This window comes from Thamnophis elegans, chromosome 5, assembly GCF_009769535.1.
Source record: "Thamnophis elegans isolate rThaEle1 chromosome 5, rThaEle1.pri, whole genome shotgun sequence".
NCBI classification, from domain to species: domain Eukaryota; kingdom Metazoa; phylum Chordata; class Lepidosauria; order Squamata; family Colubridae; genus Thamnophis; species Thamnophis elegans.
Genome location: NC_045545.1, coordinates 60,056,604 through 60,081,813, shown reverse-complemented (window position 1 = coordinate 60,081,813; position 25,210 = coordinate 60,056,604). Strand labels below are relative to the sequence as shown.

General features: G+C 40.0%; 1 protein-coding gene across 1 annotated transcript in view; it reads right to left on the bottom strand.

Moving 5' to 3' along the window:
* Positions 1–1,191, bottom strand: part of TAFA3 (TAFA chemokine like family member 3) — a 64,929-nt gene extending 63,738 nt beyond the window's left edge. The window contains exon 1 of the mRNA XM_032218581.1: positions 1,077–1,191. Coding sequence (XP_032074472.1) covers positions 1,077–1,191 — 115 coding nt within the window. The remainder of the gene's footprint in view (positions 1–1,076) is intronic.
* Between the last annotated feature and the right edge of the window lie 24,019 nt (positions 1,192–25,210).

Sequence of the window (25,210 nt, the reverse complement as noted above, 5' to 3'; positions counted from 1 at the left end):
GTGTGTGTGTGTGTTTCGCCTCTCCAGTCATGTTATCATATTCCATTTTATCATATATAGAATTAGAGTTGATAACAACATTTGGAGGTTCCTGAGAATTTTACTTACCATATTTTTGGACTATAAGACGCACTTTTTCCCCTCAAAAAAGAGGCTGAAAATCTGGGTGCATCTTATACACTGAATACAGCATTTTTTTGCCTCCCGAAGCCCCGCCCCTTCACCAAAATGGCCGTGCATACCCTTATGTAGGCTTTCAGACAGCTCCTGGGGGCTGGGGAGGGCAGAAATGAGCAAAAAACAAGCGTTTTTGTCCAGCCCCCAGCAGCACTCTATAAGCCTCCGTAAGGCTATGCATGCAATTTTTTTTTTACAAAAAGTGCCCATTTTTGCAAAAAACGGGCATTTTTTGCTCATTTCCCCCCCCCCCCCCCGAGCATGCTGCCAGCCCGCCCCAAGGTTATTCATGCCCTTTTAAAAAAAAAACAGGCCTGTTTTCGCAACAAATGGGCCGTTTTGGGGAGGTTTGCAGAGTGCAAAAACTTTTTTTTTCCTTTTGGAAAGCTTTTTAACTGATTGATGAGAATTACATTGATCAAGTGCTGTACCAGCAGAAACAAAGTCTTAGGTGCTGCAGATTGTCAGCAATTTCATTCTCCAGTACATGGATAAATACACCTGGAAACATTTACCTATCTACCCTCTCTCTCTCCGCCTCTATCTACCTAGATACCTAGCTTCTCTCTCTCTCTCTCTCTCTCTCTCTCTCTCTCTCTCTCTCTATCTCTCTCTCTCTCCCTACCTATATACTGTATTTCTTTCTCTCTCTATCTTTCTATTTCTCTCTCTCTATCCCTCTATCTACCTACCTACACGCTCAGCTTGCCCCATCTGTAGCTATTGCGCAGCTATTGTAATTTCAATTTTTTTCAGCCCACTTGATTATTAACAAGCAAATTAACACTTCTAACAACTGTAGTTGCAATATCTCTGGAAGGCAGCAGAACGAGAAAAAATGAAGTACAGTATTCTATTAAACACTGCAGATTTACAAGGAAAGAAATAATTTGACTTACCCGAATGGCTTCTGTGATATGATGATGCCTGTGTCAGCCTTCCCCAAAGCATTATAAGGCAGAGAGAGAGCACCAATACTCCTTTGCTCAAACTTTGGACGTTCCTTTCACTCATTCTGCCATGCCAAAAAATAAATTAAAATGAAATAAATTAAAATGCCTTACATTGGGGATAGAGAACTTTGCGGTCATAAAGTAGGGAAAGAAGACGATGCACAATTATAAGATTTGATTAGATTGTCCTTTCTACAAACAGTGAAATTATATTTCAGCATTTCTGTATTACAATCTTCCCTAATGATAAATTACAAATATGTCATCCTAACATAACCTTTTCCCTGTGAATCAGCAAAAAATCCCACTGGCAGGATGCAGATTTTTAGAACACCAAGTCCTTCAATGAGCTGTATAAAAAACTGTTTCCATGCTTCTGCTGGTGAAAAATAAAACAGTTCTCTAAGCAGAATTCTAACAATACTAACATGAGGAATATCCAAGCTCACATTTTTCTAAGAAAAAGTTTTATTCCCGTTATATGGCTGCATACACACATTCAAACATAGATATAGAAGAGCTCAATGGTTTGGCAATTTACGGGCATGGTGCAACTTCATTAGCAGCAACTTCTCTTGCTGCTAATCAGTCAATTAGATTGATTAAAGCCAAATTGAATGACAGCCATCTCTGGGAAAAGATAGTTGTTTCACTATATGCAGAAAAAAAAATGTCACTATATCATTCTCACAAAGGAAGGTATAATTTAAAAGTCAGAAATCCATTTATTAATGTGAAAGCAGCCATGCCATTATAAAAATGCTTAAAATAAATAAGAAAAGACAAAAGAGGAAACCATAAACCTTTAAGTAACAGGAATGTATGAACCTGACAGAAAAAAAGCTGTTCCACATTGAAGACAGATTATAATGTGGATCTTGTCTAATCTTGTCTAACCCCTATACCATATTGACCATTACCCAAATTGACTTCCTGATGGAAGTACTTTCCATCAGGAAAAGCAAAATTCATTTGACCAAACTGAAACAGCTGAATGCAATAAGCATGGCTTGGGAAAAAGGAACATATTTATTCTGATTAATAGTAGGGTCCTTAGTATTCCAATTCCAAATAGCCAGCTTATCTGAACTTTTGTGTTTTCTCCAACTCAAGAGACAGTCTCACTCAGTGGCATTCCAGATAAACGACTGTCCAATTTCTTCTTTAAAACCTCTGTGATGGAACATCCACAACTAATTTCTTTCTCTGATTAAGATTCATTCAACTCTCCCATAAAAATATTTTGTCAAGCATTCCCCATCAAATCCCATAACCAAACCATTTAAGCAATTGCTATACTTACCTCCTATTGGGACTTTACAGCTACTGTCTGTGCATTGGCCAATCTCAGGTAGACTTGGTGTTGGAAAAGAAGGGGAAACATTAGGGCATCTAAAAATGAAAAAAAACACCAGTTTTAAAAAAAATCATTGAAGAACTGAAAAGTAACTTGCAAATATTGAAAGCCTCACATTAGCTTGTAAAAATGGTAAACTTTTTCATAAAAGATTGCAGGCCAGATTTCTATATATGTATCAATTTTTACATTATTTTTACATTCCTTTTTATGTTTCCCCATCCCAATACTCCATCCATCACCTATTCTTTTATTCAGCCATCCAATATCAAATTCATAGCAAACAAATCCATGCTTATTTTATGTATATGTTGGAAAAGGTTCATGAATGATATTATCTTGAATAAAATGTCTCTGTTTTATACTTCCACCAATAGGAAACATTGGTATTTCAGTTTGCATGTGGAAATGTATGTACTTTAAACAACTGCTTTCTAATGAAGTTAACTGAGCTCACAGAATAACCTATTGGTAGAAAAATCAATTCAGTTGTTCCCAAATATACTAGGGAGAAACTGACTAGAAAGTTAGGTGAGGTCAGATACGTTTTATAGGTGTGATTATAGAACTATCTATCTCTAAAACCAGATCAAAAGAAATCTCAATGACATAACCAAGAACGGTCAGATGACACACAAAAAGAACAGTGGTAAATGAAAAACAGCTGAAATCCTTTCCTAATAAGTAAAAACCTGAAAACAACAGTTATGGCACAATATATGAAGATTAGCTGCATCCACTCTTAAGAACTGTGTGCAATTATAGGCAAGAGAATGGACTGATTCAGTGAGTGGGAAATAGAATAGTTAGTGAAATTAAAATATACGGACATTTTGATATAGTATGATGAAAAAAGCCTGAAATTTTACCATTATTTTTAGAAAACTTTGTGAAGAATGGGGCGTTGGTTCTTACCTGATACGCCCCTTCTCTAGGCAGGTGGAGACAGTGGTCATGCATGGGTTAACTCAGTCAGTAACCAATAGAACTGAGTCTACCAAAGTGATGTCATCACCTCGGGGGAGTGTCCTCCCGCTTTTGTGACGAAGGAGATAAGTAGACTGCTGTGCGTTAGTTGACTGTTTTCAATTCGCCAGGGGAAAAAACCCTTAGCTCCATAATGCCCATTGTCCCTAGGCCAGGAACCAAGGGTGGGGATGACTGCTGTCTCCACCTGTCTAGAGAAGGGACGTATCAGATAAGAACCAACGCCCCATTCTCCAATGTTGGTGGAGACAGCGGTCATGCATGGGACGTACCAGAGTTGGGCTTATCCCTGGGTGGGATTGAGACTGGGCTAAGAGCTTGAAGAAGGGAGAACTTGCTGGAGGACTCGCCATCCAAATGCCGCATCCACCAATGCGTATCTGTCCATCTTATAATGGCGGATAAAAGAATTAGGGGTCGCCCAGGTGGCCGCCTTGCAGATCTCTTCCACCAAGGCCTGCCTTGTCCACGCTGCAGATGTAGCCGCGCTTCGTGTGGAATGCACAGTGATGTTACGTGGAGGAGAGAGCTGGTTTGCCACGTAAGCCCTGGTTATAGCCGATCAGATCCAGCACCCCACCGTAGATGGTGAAGCCTTTAGCCCCTTATTTGTGGGATGGAAAGAGATGAAGAGCTCCTCAGTGCATCTGAAGTCTTGGCAATATAGATCTTAAGAGCCCTTCTGATGTCTAATTTGTGCCATTTGCACTCGAGTCTATGAGAGGGATTAGGGCAAAAGTTTGGTAGGGTGTGGGCCAGGGACCGATGAAAGGCCGAATTGACCTTTGGGACAAAGGTGGGATTAACCCAAAGGACCACATGGTCTGGGTGAAAGATACACAAGTCGGAATGGATGGAAAGAGCTGCCAATTCTGAGATACGTCGTGCCGACATGATAGTCACCAGGAAGGTTGTCTTCAATGTGAGGTGATGCAGGGAGGCCGACCTCAGCGGCTCGAAGGATGGTCCACTGAGGGAGTCAAGGACCCTGGTGAGATCCCCCGAGGGAAAGCGGTGGATGACAGGAGGGTAGAGGTTAGACGTGCCCTTAATGAAGCATCATACATGAGGGTGTAAGGAGAGAGGCTCATTTCAGTGAAGAGAGAGAACCAAAGACAGAGCCGAAACCTGCCTCCGAAAGGTGTTAGGCACAAGCTCTTTGTTTTGTCCCTGTTGCAGAAACTCCAAAACCTGGGAAAATGAAGCCTCGAGGGGAGAGACAACTTTAGAGATGCAACATGTGCTGAAAGTCTGCCATGTTGATTCGTAGATTCTATTAGTGGCTGGGCGTCAGGAAGCCTGAATGGTTTGGATTACAGTCTCAGAAAGGTTAGCCATCCTCAAGACCTCCCGCTCAGCCTCCATGCGGTTAGGCGGAGCCAAGATAGGTCGGGGTATTGATGGAACCCTGATGAAGAAGGGACGGTATCAGGGCAAGATGCCACTCTGGCCCCACTGAGAGGTTGATGTGGTCCGCGAATCACGGCCGATGCAACCAATTGGGGGGAAGCAGAATGAGCTCAGACTCATCCTCTATCATTTTTTGAATGACCCTCTGTATGAGGGGAAAGGGAGGGAAGACGTACAGGAGACCATGGGGCCACCTGCACCTCAAGGTGTCCGTCCCTTCCACACCTGGTGTCATTTAGCGAGACAGATACCTGGGCAGCTGTTTGTTGGATGCCGTTGTGAAGAGATCTAGGATTAGGTCCCCATACCTGGTCGACAGCTGTCGTAAGATGCAACAGTTGAGAGTCCACTCCACAGGGTTGAGTGTTGTACGGCTCAACCAGTCTGCCCTGGAGTTGTTGTAGCCCGAGATGTGTTCGGTGTGGAGAGAGAGAAGGTTGACTTCCATCCAGATCCCTAGGTGAAAGGCGGACTCCATGAGAGAAACAATTCTCGTGTCCGCCCCCCCCCCCTGCGGTTGACATGTGCCTTGGCTGTCATGTTGTCTGTCCAAATGAGCACATGTGTGTTGCGAACTGAAGAGTGGAACTGAAGGAGAGCTAGATGGATGACCCTCAATTCTAACCAATTCATACTGTGGGAGAGGTCAGAGTCGGACCAGAGAACCTGAACTATCTGATCCTCCAGATGAGTGCCCCAACCCATCAAGCTCGCGTCCATCGTGACAATGAGGTCAGGAGGTTCCCTGAAAAGAGACCCCTGAGAGATGGCAGGGGAGATCCACCAATCCAGAGAGAGAAGGACCTCTGGAGTCAACCTGACTATTGCTGGGGAACAGATGCTGTTGGAATGGCAGAAGAAACCTTTGGAGGCAACAGCTGTGAAGCCGCGCCCAAGGAATGATGGAGAAACAAGAGACCATCTTCCCCAGCAGTTGGGACAGCTGGAGAAGGGGGGCATGCCGCTTCCTTCGTATCTCTAAGGCTAATTCCCTGAGGCTGAACTGTCTCTCCTGAGAGAGGAAGACTTTTCCCTAGGTGGAGTCGATAAGAGCTCCCAAGTGGACTAGACGAGAGGTGGGGGTCATGTGGCTTTTCTCTGATTGATGGAGAACCCCACCTCCTGAAGTACCTGCAAGGTGTCTTGTAAATCCCACAGGGCTTGTGTGTGTGACCTGGACAACAGGAGGATGTCATCCAGGTAACAAAAGATCCGAATGGGTCTGGCACGGAGGTAAGCTGCTATGACTGACAGGATCTTGGTGAAGACCCTTGGGGCTGATGATACCCCAAAGGGAAGGGCGCAATACTGGAAGTGACAGCCTGCATAGATGAATTGGAGAAATCGTCTGTGTTGCTTGTGAATGGGTACATGGATGTAAACCTCCGTGAGGTCCACTGAGGTTAGGAGATCGTGTCTGCGCACACTCTCTAGAATTGACAAGAGAGAGTGCATTTTGAACTTCCTGTACCCGATGAACCGATTCAAGAATTTGAGATCAAGGATCGTTCTCCAGCCCCCTGAAGACTTCGGCACGATAAAGAGACAAGAGTAAAACCCCTGTCCCACCTGTCCTGGAGGCACAGGTTGAATATTAAGAGCAGGTGATGGATGGCCTTTTGAGGATCCCTGGAAATGGGGCAAGGGACAAAGTGGTTTGAAGGGCTGGAGAGAAAATCCAAGAGAAGGCCGAATCTGATTGTGGCCCTGATCCTTGCGTCGTTGGTGATGTCGTCCCAATGATCTGCAAAGGTTGACAGCTGACTCCCTATGGGGAGATCTTTCAGGCAGTCACTTCTGCCTCTTGAAGGATCGGTTGGTATTGTCCCTGAATGACTTTCTGGGCTGGAATCTCTGGCTGTTTCTGCCTGACCTGTTATTAAAGGAGGGGCCCTGTCTGGGAGGAGCCTGACATTGTGGACGCGAGTTGAAGGAACCCCCCATCCTGACCTCGAAAGGGCTGTCTGCAATAAAAGGATTGGCTTTGGCCCTCCAGCTTCTTAGTGGCCGGCTGCAAGACCTTCCACTTATCTTTGGACTCCACCAAAAGGGGGTCCAATGGGGCTCCGAAGAGAAGGGATGAAGAATAGGGAAAGGAGCCAAGCCTCCACTTGGCCCGGGCTTCTGCCTGCCGCTGCTTTAGCCAAAGCAGACGACGGGTGGAAATGGATGATGCTATGGCCTTGGACACAAACCTAGCTGCGTCCAAGGAAGCATCTGCTGTGTATTCTAGGGCCACTTTTATTTTGTTAATGTCCCTGTGAGCCCTGGAATCCCTGGCTGGGAGCCTAGCCTGGAGTTGCCTCAGCCATAAGAAGACAGAGCGACTAAAGAAGGAAGCAGAGGTACCCGCCCTAACAGTCCAAGCTGAGACCTGGTGACTCTTGACTAGCGTGTGCTCTATTCTCTTGTCCTCAGGGCAAAGAGCCTCCTCAGGAGCTGCTGAGGCAGCATTGGGGGAAGAAAGGCCAATTATAGGTAAGTCGACAGAAGGTACCTCCAAGGCGCTTATCCAAGGTATTGGGGAGAGGACCTGTACCTGGTGATGCCCACTGGTTCTGGACCATGTCTATGAAGAGTCTGGGTGATGGAATTACCTCCTTTTTGACCTTAGGCTGGATGAAGAGAGGATCAGTAGTGTCTGTCTTGTCAGTCTCTGTCCCTTCAGGTGCTTTAGGAGAAGGGATGCCAGTGATTCTTCTGGCCTTAAAAAGGAGAAAATGAAAGACAGCAGGTTTGAACAAACCGACAAATGCAGGGGGGTCAGGAGGAAGTCCCTCGTCTTCCGAGAGATCTGAATCCCTTGCCGGGCATTCTTCACCAAAAACCAAAGGCTGGTTGGAAGTGCCAGGGAGCTCATGCGACGATGAAGCCGAGACCCCACATCCCTGGAACCCGAGGAAGAAGCAGACCTGCGAGGGGTAGAGTAGTTAGAAGATCTGTGTTTAAGGGTCGCTGCTACACCATGTTCAATGGCCTCAGAAACTATGCCTGCCATACCAGGAGAGTAAGAGCAGCAGCGGGGGGAGGGGAATCCTCCCCAATAGAGGGGATCTTCATCCGGAGTGATGCTTCTGCCCCCCCCCCCTCAGATTCATCCCCACTGCAGGCAAAGTCACCTGGGCCCCTGGCCTCCTCTGGCTGAATGATGGAAACTGCAGGAGAGAGATCATCCTCTGACTCAGAGGACAAGTCAGGTGGAGGACTGGTCTGAGAAGCCCTTTGGGACTGAAAAAGATGGGATTCAGTGTGATTAGCTTTGGCCCTGTCCTTGCAGGGAGGAGCCTGGGTGGCACTATCCCTGGCCTGTGGCTTGGTATTACCCCTCTGTGACTCCTTGGGAGTCTTGGGGGAAGATTCCGTGGGGGATGCTTCTGGGGCCAGTTTGCATTTTCAGGTCCCAGCAGAAGGGGTCTTGTTGGTGGATAGAGGCAATTGTGGCTCAGGGGCAGGAGAAGAGGCCATGACCTGTACTCATGACTTGTTGAACTTCAAATTGGCTGCTGGAGATTTTCACGCCAAAACAAAATGGCCACCGAGGCTACAGAACCTATGGGCCAGGCACTACGAGGTAGCCGAGACCACAAGGCAATTGAGGGCGATGAAGGCCCTGCGGGGAGGCTGCAGAGGCAGCCGATGGGGCAGGACTGCTGAGGAACGGTGGCGGCGTGCAGCAGCGGTGTTTCCCGGTGGCGGTGGCAGCTGCTCCGGGCTGCTGGTGGTCCTTGGCAGCTTTTGAAGGCAGCTGGAGTGGCTGTGGTGCGAAGGGGCGCATAGCCCAGCAGAGGTAGCAGCGCAGAGTGAGGCCTCAAATGACGGTTGCCACAAGACACTGTTTGCCGGAAAGCTCTCTGCCAGCAAGCTCCTGAGTCTCTCGGGAATAGGGTGGCATACAAACCAAATTAAATCTAAATCTAAATCAGAGACAAAAGCCTCAAAAATCTCTCCCAATAGCCCGGGCTAATTGAGAGACTTAGCTTTAAAGAGCTATCATGATTCCTTCCAATTTAGATGAAATTTAGAACAAAATCCAATTAAATATGATTTAAATAACTTTTAAAGTTGAGGAGAAAGCAGTTAGCACAGCCAGTTCGATCGAACTGAGTCTAGAAAAGCGGGAGGACACTCCCCTGAGGAAATGACAACACTTTGGTAGACTCAGTTCTGTTGGTTACTGACTAAGTTAACCCATGCATGACCGCTGTCTCCACCAATATTGGAGAATTGAAATATATACATTAACTTGTATAAAATATACAGAAATAAATAAATGATACAGCTGTTCCATTCTTGTGAAAGACAAAAACGGATCATTAACCTCTACGTCAAGAGGAAAAAGAACTTCACAAACAAGGAAGGAATAAATCCTTCTCTTATTAAAATAAATGTAATTTCACCTGCAGAAAGAAATCATTCTTTCAGTTTGTCCTATATCTACAGGAATTACAATGTTCAATACCATACATAAAAATCCATGAATTATAGAATATTCAGAAGTCGGTTTGGGGAATAAAGGATATATGACAACTGTGTGACTGGGCTGGGATGTCTGGAGTATTTAAAAGATTTTATTTCAAAATCCTTTTAAAATGATTTGGATATATTTAAAAAAGCATTGGGGGAAAATTCCTAATTTTATTGCCACATTTTAATATATCTAGGTTGGCAAAACAGAGCTGCTGCCTAGAACACTAAAGCCTATGGCAACTGAGAAACAAGCCACACACAAGCCTTTATTTCTGGTTTTTTCAAATTTTGATCTTTAACTAAGAAATGCTCATTGACCAAGAAATGCAAAGAACAGCAAGCAGACAAAACAATCCTGTCCAATGCAAACACAATTTACCAGGGATGGGGAAATGACAGCTTCATAACCTTGCATATTACCTGCTGGGATTTGGCAGAGTCTGAAGAACTACAGAAGCTATAAAACTTTAATGCCCAATTTGAATTTATTAACACTGAGACAGAAAGCAAGTGCATGTTGCTTGTAGTGATACAGATTCCCAACTGGACACAGAGCCAACTCACAGCCGTTTCTGATCAAAACCTGAATTGGGTTTCTCTAATGACTTATTTCTAATATATGTTCTCTCTCTCTCTCTCTCTCTCTCTCTCTCTCTCTCTCTCTCTCTCTCTCTCTCTCTCTCTCTCTCTCTCTCTCTCTGTATGTGTGTGTGTGTGTTAGTGTTATGAACCTATTACTCTATCCTGTTGGTTTCAGGGAGCTTCTTCATGTCACAAGAAACTGCCTGAAAGGTTTCTGGATGCCAGTGCAATTGTTTTAGAAGCACAGAATGACAACAAATGAGAAAGGCTTCTAGGTTTGTGGAGCAACACTCTTATTACACACTCCTGTTTTCTCATTAATTCCTGCTTAAAGGAGATGAATATAGTTATATCAAGATACAAAAGATTTATTTTGAAAAGTATCTTTTGCATCATTATTTATCTCCCAAATATAAACCAATAATCCATGAATTATAGGCTCTGACTCAGCATTTTAAGAAGACACTAAACAAGGGTGACATAGTAATTTGTTATAATGGTGGTTAAAACATACAATATATCTGTACAATTAAGGGAGGACATTGTGAAGCTAATAAGATCTAAGCCTTTTAGTGAATTATACCAATATGAAGCACAGTTGGGGAGCCCAGCATTTTGGCATCACAATTTTTCCTTTCCCATCTTAAAATTTCTTTCACAGTAGGAATTCCTCTAGCAATAGGAAATTCATTAACAAAATAAATCTTTTAAAACATATTTGTGAAGGGGAGGGTGTGCGTTTGTGCGTGCGTGTGTGTGTGTGTGTATCCAGGACTAATGATTATATATAGTCTGACTTATGACTGGTCTTCAAACTTATGATCATCGCAACATTTTTGCAGTCACATGATCGCAACCTGTGCCCTTGATACCAGCATGCCTTTATGAGGGTTGTAGTGTCCCACATAACCACCATTTGTGACCTTCCACCTGGCTTCCAACAAGCAGAGTCAATGCAAATGACATATCTGCTTCATAATTAAAGCAAAAAAAGTCATAAAATCAAGCACAAGCATATGATGACCCATTTAATGACCATATCACATCAGACGTTCTGGTCCCAATTAGGGTCATAAGTTGAGGACTATATGTATCATTTTAAGTTGATAATACAAAAATATATAACAGCTATTCTACATCTAAATAGGTTCTGTGGCTTACCTATAGTGGTCATAAGAGCTTTCAACTACCTCTTATCTGTGGTAGAATATTATCAGTTAAAACAAAAGGTCTAACATATTTCTGATCTTTTTTTGTTGAATTTTATTATAAAATTGTCACCAGAAGAGAATTATTGGGTGGGAAACAGTTCTGAAGAAACAAAAAAAATTATATCCTTTTCTAACAACCTGTAAGTAAATTCTATTTATTTAGTTTATTTATCAATTGTTTTATGCTGCCCATCTCACATGTATGACTCTGGATTATTTATGAATAAAGCCATAGAATCATATAAACGTAAGAGCTAAAAACAAAATTTTAAAAAGGACTAAAATTTAAGTTTAAAAAACAGTTGAAAAGTTAAAAAGGCAAAAGGGGGGTGCCTTAAACCTACCAATCACTACCAGAATTGCGTGCCACTCTTAAACCTCCATGCCAACTGGCAGAATCTTGACATTCTTCCAGCAGGCTAGGAGAGAAGGGGCTCATTTTGCCTTTGAGGGCAAGATATTCCATAGGGCAGCAGTAATGCCAGAGAAGGGTCTCTTCCTGGCTTCCACCTATTGAACTTCTTTCACCAATGGGGTCCACAACATACCCTTGCTGCCTGACCAAGTGGGCTGGGCCAATAAAATAGAGATGAGGCAGTTCCTCAGGTAGCCTGGTTCTAGGCTACAAAGGGCTTTAAAGGTGATAGCCAATACCTTGAATTACACCTGGAAGCAAGCTGGCACCCAATGCAGGGATCATAAGTTGAGGACTACCCGTATCACTTTAAGTTAGTAACACAAAAAGGTTAATGTGATTTTGAAAAAAAGAAAACTAGAAGGTGGAACAAGGAAATGTAAAATTAATATCCCTGACATACTACTGAAATCTGGAGAATCCTTGAATGCTTGAGGATGAGATAGGTTCCATAAAGGAAGGATATCTGTACAACATAGCCATTGATATTTAGCATTTGTAATCAACACCTGTCTCTTATTCTATCCCATCAAAAAGCACATCCCGGGAAAGAAGCTGGTTATCAAATAGCTTTGGAAATCTCTGTGGTGATTTTCTAGGCTTGAAAGGGAGGAGAGAACATTTCATTTATGTATGTTTATTTTGCCAGGTACTTAATGATCAACTTTATTCTACCCTTGTATTAGTGCTGGTACAATTTTACTGTTTCTATTGCTATTGTAACTTCTATTTATCTGAATTATATTGTTAACTTTTAATATTTTATTGCTATTTTAATTGAATTTTGGACAATGTTAATAAGGTGGTAAAAATACTATTGTTTTGAACTTTGCTGCTTTACACCACTATTGTAGCTGCTTTCCCTAATGAAGTGTCCTAAGATATATAAAACTCCAACTCCCACTGTGCTGAATTATGGTAACTGAAATCCAAGGAACCTGAAGTGCACCACACTGGGAAAGACTGTCAGAGTTTTAAGATCTTTTTCCTTCTTTTATTTAGCCTACATTACCCAATGTCACTTCTGATTGTTCACTTCAAAAATACCAGCTGAAACCACAACAGACAAGCATATATGCACTGAAGCACTTAGATCTCTGTAAAAAATGTATTAATACTATAGCGCCTGTGGAGTGCCATCTGGTGACCTTCTTTAAAAACCTGGACCATTTTAGCGAAAGATGTATCAAAAATCATTTGGAGGGCTGCTGTAAAATGTTAGTGGAGCAACTCATGGATAAAAATCACCCAGATCCACTTGGAATTGGTTTCAAAATTTAATAAAGTTATAGAAAAAAAGAAGCTGTCTGTACAGAATTGATGAGGTGGTTGGGCAACACCTTATGTTGTCATCTGGGAAGAATTTGAGACTCTTATGCCTGAGGAAATGGCAGAGCTCTGAGCAATATCACCTGCAGACTAGGCCTTCTCCCCTCTGGTCCGTACACCTATTAAGAATTATGGGAGACGCATGGTGAACTGGAGACATCTCTGCGATGTCTCTAACCCTAATTTTGATATAGATGCCTCAATCTAATTGGAGTGCCAGCAATGTATAATCTTCTGCTGCAGTTCTAGCATTGAAGCTGAGGTGAATCTTTTCTTTTCTTTTCTTTTCTTTTCTTTTCTTTCTTTCTTTCTTTCTTTCTTTCTTTCTTTCTTTCTTTCTTTCTTTCTTCTTTCTTTCTTTCTTTCTTTCTTTCTTTCTTTCTTTCTTTCTTTCTTAATAAAAGTAAAAAAAGCTTTTTTTTGTCCATGTCTTAAAGCCTGTGCTGGAATTTTCACAGAAGGTATTAAAGCAAAATATTGAGCTGCACAATTTTTCCACTGCAATTCACCCCAAAATATTGAAATATTTTGAAGCCCATTTTTTTCTTCTTGTTCTTCAATTTCTTCCAAATTTGTATATAATTATTAGTAAAAACTTTATTAATAGTTTAATAATAATGATACCTAAATATTGTAAAGATGTTCTACGCAATCCACAAATCTGTAGAGATTTCCTATTATGTTTTGGAAGGCATATGAAAACACATGAGATCTGATTTGTGAAAATTAATTGATAGTGCTGACACTTCCACAAATTCATCTAACTCTTAATATAATTATCTCAATAGGAAGTATTTGAGAAAATCAGAACTATATCAACTGCAAAAGGATTTAAAAGATACATCTCATCACCCAATTTTACCCAGTGAATCTGACTGTTGGATCAAGTTACTATTACCAGCTATAGCTTAGTTGAATAATAAAAGTTACTTTTACCCTAAAAATAAATTATTGTTACTGAGTTTTATTGTTCAAATGTTTCTTTTATATGTTTTTATTCCTGAGTGTTTAATTTTTAAACATTGTATATTGCCTTAATAGCTTTGAGCAAAAAAAGAGAGGGGATATAAAATATTAACAATTTTGTTCTGATAAAAAGCAAAATTAATGACTAAATAAATAAAAAGGCAAAAGATGTACTAGCTAATGCAGGTTAATTGATCCTCTGGGAAAGAAAATATCCCAGCATACAGATGATATCTTGATTACACAAAGTCTGTTTTGAACTATCTATTGAAAGAGCCACACAGCAACTATCAGTATCAATTATACTCCTCTACACAGGCAGACAAATGAAATGAAATCTTGTTGACACAGACCTTCAACAAAGTAAAGATGAACTGCAGGAATCCTATTTAGCCTGTAAATTTTGAACAGGACCCTGGCCAGCACCCCTAGGCACTCTCACCAATGGAAGCACATGCAGCACTGCCCTAAAGCACCCTAGGTTAATAAATGATTCAAGGAAAACTAAGTGATGGTGTCAGCAATTTGCAGAGGTCATGTAAGGAACACTGCAAACCACTGTGACTTATCATGTGTCACATTCTTCCTAGCTATTTATTACTATTTTACTCAGACCAGTGTATTTTTGATTGAGAGACACATTAAGTTCTTACATAAAGGTAATGAGAGAGGGGAAGAGACACAGGTTTTGGATCTCAAGAAGTCCTCCAAAACTTACAATTTTTTTCACAGAGCATTACTTATGTTAGATCATCCTAAAAATTTATCTGCCTCGAGGTGATCTTAAATGAAATTATCCCAAGATTTACAAAAGGAAAGGAGATTGAAGATAAATCAAAAAGCCGTTATATTGAAACATAGCTCTCAGAGTTACTTCCTGTAGATTGGCAGGAGATTCCTGTAGATTTCAACTTGAAGGCATTTATTATTCAAAGTACTATTAATTACAGTAATAATTTAATAAAATATTTTCATATACTAAATGTTTGTTGATGAACAATTTAAAATTTCATAAAGGGGTCAATGAGCTGAACAGTTTGAGAATCCATGCTTTAGTTTGGTTCAGCAAGGTTGTTGTTGTTGTTGTTGTTGTTGTTGTTGTATGGCATTGTTGCAGTAGCCAGGAGATCACAATGCTACTGCAAAGTAGTAGTTTGGCTTGCTAAGGTACCAGTTCTGTTTTAGGGCACGCTTGCGCACTTCACAAAGTGCGCCACAAGAGGGCAAGCTGGGTTCAAACCAGTAGCTCTCCTGGCAGCATCACCCAAGGCTCTTCCTGGAGATTCAGAGCCATCAGGAATCTGACTCCCTGCGCGAAGCACCATCCTGTCTCCCCCCTAAAGTGGAACCTATCTATCTACATGCATAGAACATGCTTTAGAACTGTTAGCTGGACAGAAGCTGAGACAAGTAACAGAAGCTCACCCTGTCATGCAATGGTAAAGCTTGACCCGCTGGAGCTGAGACCATCTCCAACGTCATTAAGCACTGAGCCACCGATCCTCAGCAGGGCTGTCCTGACAAAATGTTGATCCTAAAGGAAATCTTAATTTTAAGGCAATGTTTCTTATGCTGGTAAACTTATTCTATATCTTTATTAGATTTCTATTCCACATTGCATTCATCTATTTAAAAGGGTTTATATGAGGTTCTCCATTCTATCCCCATAACAATCCTTTGAGGTTTGCTAGGCTGAGAGAATATAATTGCTTCAAGTCACCTCATGTTCTTTTATGGTTATAAGTAGAATTTGGTCTCCACAGTCTAATCCTTCAGTATTGTTGTGCACAGATTATTTTACTGGCATACACAAATTCATGAAAGTAATCTGGTTGATGTTCTTGAAATATAACCATTAAACTCTCTGATTCTTTTGCTGTGTGAATGATCTTGAGAGAATGCTTAAGAAAAATATTCTACTCATTGTTACTATATCACAAGCATTGACATGGTGCTTCTTCCTATGATGTTTTTACCACAAAAGAAGGATACTGTAGATCCTTCTGGACTAATTCTAGCAATTGTTTCTTAAGACTGGCAGCTAAAATCAATTCCACAAATGTACCATCATAAATTCAAAAACTCAAAAGACCTTGGTCCAATTGAATGGGCAATAATATATCTCATGAGTTAACTAATTTGGTACAATCAGAGCCATCTGTCTAAATAAACAGCTTAAAATATGTACTCTTGTAATTTGTAATGGCCTATAAAGGAAATTTGAAGAAGGCATTTATCATAATCTTAGCTTTAAGTTGGATATGAAACAAAGGAATAATGCAAGCAAATACCCTGTAATATTCAAATGTAATGGCACTCAGCATTATTATCTATCACATCACCACATCTAGATTTCAGAATACAGCCTTTGGTTGAAATAATCAAAGGAAATTGGTTTCAGCTAATTCTGTCTTCAGCATATTATTATTGCATATGCCCTATCATGCCTGGTCTATATAGGTAACTTCTCTAAGTGCTAAGTTGTTGCTTAGGAAAATTAGCATGCATTAAGCTAAATACATTTGCTTAGAATTTCAAGTAATAATTAATATATCATCAGAATTTGTACAATCCTTTGAAGTTTTTGCATATCAGTGATATGGCTCTAAGAAGAGAGTAGATATAAACAAACCAGCACCAGAAATAATTCTGAAATGTATGATACATAAATGGATGCATGCAACACTTGGAGCTATTTGAAATGAATTAAACATTCACAACATTATGCTATGTATACTACTGATAACCAAGCAGACAAAAAATATTTTGAATTTGTTCTTGAAAGAGATAATGACAACTACAGGTTTTCCAAATGTGGATTTGCAAATTCATGTATAGTAGCAATTCAATGACTTATAAGAACTTCCATAGCAGAATCAAGTTCATTCAGTTTCATACCTCTCTTTTACTTCACACAAAACACATATTCACAATAAAATACTAATTTGTCTCATTATTTTGCTATGTGCTCACATTTAAGCATTATGTGGTTTGGGTTGCTTTTTATTAATAACTTGGTTTTCTCCCAGGAATTACTTATTAATCTTATTTAGGGTAGATTTCTGAAATAAATTATTTTACTTTTAAATTTTACTTTATGTCATAAATGTGATAAAAGTTAAAAATGATAAGCCTCCAGGTATAGATAATGTAATTGCAGGAATGTCTGCAAGATGTCAGGTTAATAAGGTATAAGAGGTACAATGAAAAAAATTTGAGAACTGCGGTATAGTTTTATGCTGAACAGGGAATGATAAAACAAGATTTTTATTCTATAGCCAGTTAGTGACAAATGTATTATGCATGTGGGGAAAAACTTATTGTAAGATAAATACATTTGAATTATGGAACATTTTCTTCAAATATGAAATTGACAGTTGGGTGTTAAATATGCAAAGAAGAATATAAAATGAAAAGTGCTAATATGTGAAAATATATTGAATGCTTAGTATATGAGTCAATATTGATCAAGGAATCAGACAAGGATGTGTCCTTAGTTTTTAATGTATTTATGGATACACGTATAAATAATTTTGTGGAGGTATCAGAAGTAAGTTCATAAGATATAATTGTATGCAAAACTTTAGGTCCTTCAAATGAACAGAAGCTGATTCAGTTTTTATATGATACAAAGTTAAACATTATGTATTGCACATTTATTTTTTCATTAAATTTATATGCCACGCATCTCATTCTAGAAAGAATCTCAGGCAAGCTTACAATTAAAAGCATAAATATGAAAGTATTAAAATATTAATAATAATAAATACAAGATAATAATAATAATAATAATAATAATAATAATAATAAGAAGAAGAAGAAGAAGAAGAAGAAGAACAACAACAACAACATCTAGAACATCTATTAATCGAAGTAAAGAACAAAAATCTACTGAAGGCCCAACAGACAAAACAAGAATACAGAAAAGATGTGATAAAATCAAGAATGGAGAGTTGGCAGAACAAAGCACTGCATGGCCAATTTCTGGAAAAAATAAAAGATAAAATGGATAGTGAACAAACTTGGTTATGGTTAACAACAGGTACATTAAAGAAAGAAACAGAGTCACTAATCCTGGCTGCGCAAGAACAAGCTATCCGCACAAATGCCATTAAGGCCAAAATCGAAAAATCCTCTGATGATGCCAAATGCAGACTTTGCAAAGAAGCTGATGAAACTGTTGATCACATACTCAGCTGCTGTAAAAAAATCGTGCAGACTGATTATAAATTGTGGCACAATTCAGTAGCACAAATGATCCATTGGAATTTGTGCAAAAATTATAATATTAAAACAGCAACAAACTGGTGGGAACATCAGCCTGAAAAAGTCACCGAAAATCAGATGGTCAAGATCTTGTGGGATTTCCGTATACAAACGGACAAAATACTGGTGCATAATACACCAGACATCACACTGGTTGAGAAAAATAAGGTCACAATCATAGACATTGCAATACCAGATGATAGCAGGGTCGCCGAGAAGGAACATGAAAAAATCACAAAATACCAGGACTTAAAAATCGAAATTCAACGACTATGGCACAAACCAGCAGTGGTAATTCCAGTGGTAATTGGCACACTGGGTGCTATTCCAAAAGCACTGGAATTACATTTAAAACAGTTAAAAATTGACAAAATAACCATCAGTCAAATGCAAAAAGCCGCACTGCTTGGATCTGCATGCATATTACGAAAATACGTTACGACGTCCTAGGCCCCTGGGTGGGGCCCGACTAGTAACCAATGCCAAATCAGGCGAAACAACTGGCCGCTGTGATACAATTGTATAATAATAGTAATAATAATACAAGCTAAAAAAAACAAAGGCAAGGAGAGTACAGAGACATCTTCCCTATTCGTCTACCAGCCATCTCCAAAAAACCCACCATCCTGGGCCCAACATTTGGGAAGCCAGGCTCTGCCTGTCACAAGCCAGGAAAAAGGGTGAGTGATGGAAGAGTAACATCTCCTTAAAAAACTTTAGTCCAGCTGGCCGGGCTGCTAGCACCTTGTAAGGGCCCTTTCCAGGGTTACAGGAGAAGACGGTCAACAGTTTTGAAGGTGGAAGGCAGCTCTATGCCCCAAATAAATCTTCTAGGAGAAAGGAAACTCTGATTACAAACTTCCACTGCCTTGTGGCTATATCCACTACTGGAAAAGGCGTCAGGAGTCAACCTTGAGGCAAAATCCGGAGCTGGAATCCCGGAAGCAGTTCATGTTTCTAACCTGTAAATATTCCCACCATTCCAAATTCCTGCCCTGTTGCTCTAATTCCATCTTTGTTTTCATGTTGCCCTCTTCTGTCATGATATCTTTATATGTTATGTTTCTTGTCCAATTAAATAAACTCGGATGCGTTAAGGCCTCTAATGGTGCCAACCAACACGGAACCCTAAGATAATATTTTTTCCTCATTTTTTCCCAGACCCCCATCAAAATCTTCCGAATATAATGTCCCATGAAGTACCTATGGGGGGTGTCTCTTTCTTGCCAGAGGGAGGCATGCCATCCCTGGGGGAGGTCATGTCCCTCTATAGCCAATAGGCACCTTCTATTCAACATCACCCAATCTTTCACCCATGTCATGATTGCTGCGTTATAGTATGCTTCCCAGTTGGGTACTCCGAAGCCTCCCAGTTCTCTGCGTTTTTGCAAAGTTTGGGCTTTGATTCGTGCTTTCTTGCCTTGCCATATAAACTGTGTCACTATTGTCTACAAGGATTTTAAAAAAAATTTGTCCAGTTTAGTTGGTGCCGTTTGAAACAAAAACAAAAATTTTGGTAATACATATGTCTTGACTGTCGCAATCCTGCCCATCAGAGACAATTGTTTGCTACTCCAATTAGTCATATCTTTGGATACTTGTTGTAGCAATTTCATATAGTTATCTACCTTGATAGAGGAACATCTCTCCGTCAGCCAAATTCCCAAATATTGTACTTTGTGGGCCATGTTGATCCCTAACAGGCTTTGTACTTCCCTTTTCTGGTTCAGAGTCATATTTTTAATTAACAGATTTGTCTTCTCTTTGTTTATACGTAGCCCCGCTATCCTACCGTACTCCTCTATTTTACGTAAAAGTTGTATCCCAGACGCCATAGGGTCCTCCAGGATAAAGACAAGGTCATCGGCGAAAGCCTGGACCTTGAATTCCTGAGCTTTAGCTCGTAACCCTTTAATTTGTGTATCGCTTCTCACTATTCTAAGAAGGGATTCTAATGTGAGGATAAACAGTAGGGGGGATAGCGTGCATCCTTGTCTTGTGCCTTTACCAATCACAATGTCACCCGCCTCTTCTCCGTTTACCAATATTGTCGCGGTTTGTCGTACATAAATTGCCCGAATTGCATTTAAAAAGCTTTCTCCAAACTTCATGTTTTCTAGTTGTGACAACATAAAATTCCAATTTACCCAATCAAAAGCCTTTTGTGCGTCAAGAAACATAAAGGCCACTTGTTTATCTGGCCGAGCTTCATAATATTCTAAGGCATCCAAAATAATTCTGACATTGTCTTTCAAATGCCTTGACGGCAGGAAGCCGTTCTGATCAGGGTGTATAAATTTGTTAAGGAAAAATTTGAGTCTATCTGCCAATATAGCTGCAAAGATTTTATAATCCACATTCAAAAGTGAAATGGGCCTATAGTTTTTAATTTGGGTACGGTCAGCTCCAACTTTAGGCAAAAGGGTTATATAAGCCTCGGCCCATGATTTCGGTGCAATAGAATCCGTCAAGACAGCATTAAATATTGCTATCATCTCTTGTCCTAAAATTTCCAAAAAAGATTTATAGATTTCAACTGGCAAACCATCCATGCCAGGGGTTTTGTTGTTTCCCATTTTTTTAACTGCCTTTTCTAGTTCCTCTAATGTTATCTTTTGCTTCAGTACCCCTTTTGCTTCATTTGAGATCAAAGCAGATCGGAAGCAGTTCATGACTGTGTATAACCACGTTCTGGTAACTCCTCCGACGCAGCTGGAACCAATCGTTTCAGCTCTGCTGTTCCATTGGACTATTTCAGGGATATGGAGAGGGGGGAATCTGCTGCTTGGGTAACAGTCTATCCTCCATATTAATCCAGCCAGGCCTCGTCCTCTGGAGAGGACACTCCAGCTTTGCATACAGCCAGAGCACGATACCATAGTCTTCTGATACTGAAGGATGCCAATGAATCTCCAATACAGAGCATCGCATCAAGACCCAAGCCATCCAGCACATTCATACAACCTACACTCCTCTGGAAAGCTAAAAAAAAAAGTGGGAATAGACCTCACTTTAGGTGGCAAGGTGGGCAAGCCACAGCAGAAAAGGTTAGCTTTCTAGACCTGACCGGCTGAAACTCTTTGACTGATAGGGGTCCTCAACAAGAGTCCTCCCAGACTGAGTGAGGTAGGCCAATCCCACTTGGGCAATTTGAGACATAGCTATAATTTAAGTGCTACTGTTTAAAGAAAACCCCAGTAAATATAACTAAATGGAAAAATTTACAATCCTTCTAGTCTGTACTATGTATCACAAATAGCAGTTTTGAAATGTTTCCTATATCCACTAAAGAATTTTCTATTGTTGTATTAGACTTCCTCCCCGCCCCACTTTTCCTAGAAAAAAAATACTGATTTTGAACTATTCCCAGGTTTCCTTCCCCGCATTAAATATTTGTGATTCCCCCATAATTTTTCAAAATTATTGAAGTCTATTTCGGATTATGAAGTCTATTGCAAAATCTTTTATCTTTTTTTCTTCTAAGTACTTTGCAGTCAATTTGAAGGTATATTTTAATTCTCTGTCCTAGCTAAAATAACGAAACACTTTTCAGTTTTAATTTCTTCTTCAGACAGTTGCTTCTAATTAGAAAATGGTATGAACAATTTATCAGTTATATGGCAAAAAAAGATCTAGTTCAAGTAAATGAAAGTTTGTACCTTGACAAAATGTTTACAAAACAGATAAAAATAGATGAATACATTTTAAGATGTGCAAGTGCTATATAAAAGGTTGTATAAGGTCTATTGCAAGTAATGAATATTTGTAGAAAGAAGAAAAATGCTGTACATAAAAGTGGATTTCTGCTCATATTGTGATATGGCAATAAGTCTGGAATAGCAAGGAAAATATAAATATAAACTGAATGAAGTGGGAATGGGTAATTTAAGAAGTGTGTATGTGAAAACAACAAGAGAAGGATTAAATATGAATGTGGAATGAATACAAAAGTGAGCAGCAAGAATTCAAGAAGCATACTGATGTGATTTGGGAGGTGAAAAATGGGCCCATTTTTAACAAAACCAGGGCCATTTTTGCTCTGCCCAGCCCTCAGCAGGTCTCCCAAACCTTATGCGCACCCCCTTTTTTAAAAAAAATGGGCCAATTTTTGGCCTCCCAAACCCCCCAGGAGTGCAGTTTTTGCTCTCTCCAACCCCCAGGAGCACTCTGCAGGCCTCCCAAACCCTTTGTGCATGCCAGTTTTGCGAAAAACAGGGCCGTTTTTCACCTTCCAACCCACTCCTCCCTAAGCATCACATTTCTGCCCTCCCCAGAGGGTTTGGGAGGCCTGCAGAGTGCTCCTTGGGGCTGGGGAATGCAAAATCTTTGTTTTTTGTTTACCTCTTCAAAATCTTGGTGCTTCTTCTACTCTGGTGAATCTTATAGCCTGAAAAATATGGTGTGTGTGTTTGTGTGTATATGTATGTGTGTGTGTGTGTGTGTGTAAACATATGTAGATATGTATGTATCTATAACTAATTATACACACCAGTGATGGGTTCCGGATCCCGGCATCACCCACATGGACGCACACAGCACGTGCATGGGTCGTATCTGCCTGCGACGCCTCCGCAAGCCTCCGCGATGCTCCAGCTGCTTGGCGGAGTGTCATGCAGGCACAATACATGCGCTGAAGCGCCAAAGGCTTAAAGGACAGGTAAGGAGCTTGGGCAGGAGGGTGGGCCCTCCGGAGCACCGTACCGGAACGGTACCCTGTGCTCCGGGCAGGCTCTGGTATGCCCGTACCGGGGCGTACCGCCTGCAACCCACCACTGATACACACATACATATGCCCATACATTAAAAATGATTTGGCTGAGAGGAAAAGGAAGGTTGAGAAAGTTATTATTGGGTAGAGATGGTTAGATTTTCAAAAGGAAAGAGGAAAGAACTTTTAAAAAACCAGGCAATATATTAAGTAACATATTGGTGTAAAGAAGCGAAGGATGTTTGCAATAATAGTAGAAGCACTGATTTAAACTAGATTTAGTTGGGTTTCCCTTTTATTATCTTATCGATTTTTTTACTTTTTATTTCTTACTTTATTTCTGCATTTTGTATAACACTCTTACCCCAAAATGGAATAATATGATGAATACAGAGCTATATATACACTGATGCAACCAAATAAACTAGAAAACTAATAAATGGTTCTAAATGATGTCTTCGTCCATTTAAATATATATATGATTGACTGATTGACTTTTTATCTTGATTTTTATTCCACAGAACTCAAAGATATAGAAACAATTCCCATAATCTAGATGTAGACACTGATTATATTTAAGCTTGCTTGACATAGTAAATCTTTGAATCAAGTGGATTTAATTTGAATGTAAATATAAATTTGAATGTAAAAATTCAAACAAAATACTTCTTTCAATGAATTAAAAATCTCTACATAGAGAAGATGAAGAAAAAAATATTTGAAATATGTCACCAAAATAAAATATCAAACTTACTGTCCTTAAATCTGAGAGATGTATTTAGTTGATGACTAAACTACTCAGCACAAAATATCTCATGTTGCTCTTATTCTATAAATCTCTTCTTCCCTCTACAAACAATTGTTAGATAACATGATATTGTAGAGATGCAAATAACCGAATCACAGTCCAAATAACCGTATCGCTATATGAATTTCATTTCAAAAACTTCCCCATGCCAATAAATATTTCCTAGGAAAACACCTGAAATATTGCAGCAACAGATTCCAGCTTCATCTGAAGATGCATCTCACTGACAACGGGGGGAAAGTCAAGCTAATTCAGGGGTTTTACTCACATTAAATGTGGACATGTATTTTATTTATTGCACTATGAATAAAAAAACATCACAAGTGTTTCTTTAAGAGGCTTGGTATGAACTATAGAGGGGAGACTCCTGGGCGGAAGCAGCAGGCAAATGCCACATCTCAGGAAGTGCTCATTACATTTTAAAGATAACCCTACATTGCTCTCCACACTGGCAGCTGTAATTAATGGTCTGAGTACCAGAGAACAGTAAAGTGAAGCCAGACTGGGGAAAAGCTACCATTACTTTTCCTTTTCAAGCACCTTAGGACCTGTTCCTGTACACTGCAGCTAAGCCTAAGCATCCCTGGGACACCAGATAGAGAGGTGATCTTCTGGGTGTCCCAGAGATTCTCAAACCCAGTAAAAAAAATGGAACAATGGTTGAATCAGATTGTTAAAATCGGTCATTTTAGAACAGTAGTTTCATTAAACTGCTACAGGGGAAAAAACAGAAAAGCTTTTCCCAAAAAAGACTAAACTAATGTAAACTAATGCCATACGAATCATGCCAAACATCTATGATTTTGCAGTACTTTTAGGCTCTGCCAATCTTAATTTCTGAAACAGAAACAAAGCCAAGACAGCTGCATCCAACACAGATTTAGACCCCATGAAGCTTTTCTTCCAGGACTGAGTTGAGTTAGAGCATGCCAGGTTTTAAAACCATGCTTACTTCCCATTGCATGTGAAATGGAATAATAATACAGTTGCATTATGTATTGCCCTTAAAAGAATTAAGGGTTAAATTAGCTGCTGATAGAACCTTTTCCAGCATATTATTTATGTCGTATGTGTATAACTTTCCTTTGATGGAAAGAAGTGAGGTTGAAAATAACCCTAGGTCTGATGAAATGCCTTACAGTTTGAGGAAACAGATAGAAGGAAACAAAGCCATTACAGAAGAGAATCTTGAATCCAGAGGAGGGAAGTATTAGGAGAAAGAGATTCAGAGTAATTTTGTCTTAATTACACTAGGTATAAATAGTAATGGGAAATTGCTATGGTAGATTTTTAAAATTCTGTTAATAATAAAGGCTTTTCCAGACATCAATTTTTTTTCCTGAGTTTACCAGCCTCACAGGATTTCACATGAGGTTAATTTTACAGCAAATCATTATTTGAATTCAGGTCAGGTTCAATGCTCTAATCCAGATGCCCTTCAAATATTTTGCATTCCATCTCATATGCGCTAACTGATTCTGTAATCAAAAACATGTGGAGGGTACCAGGCACCTTCCTCCATCTAATCACTGTTGCAATAATCATTGGGAAGAATTACTCCAATAGCAATATTC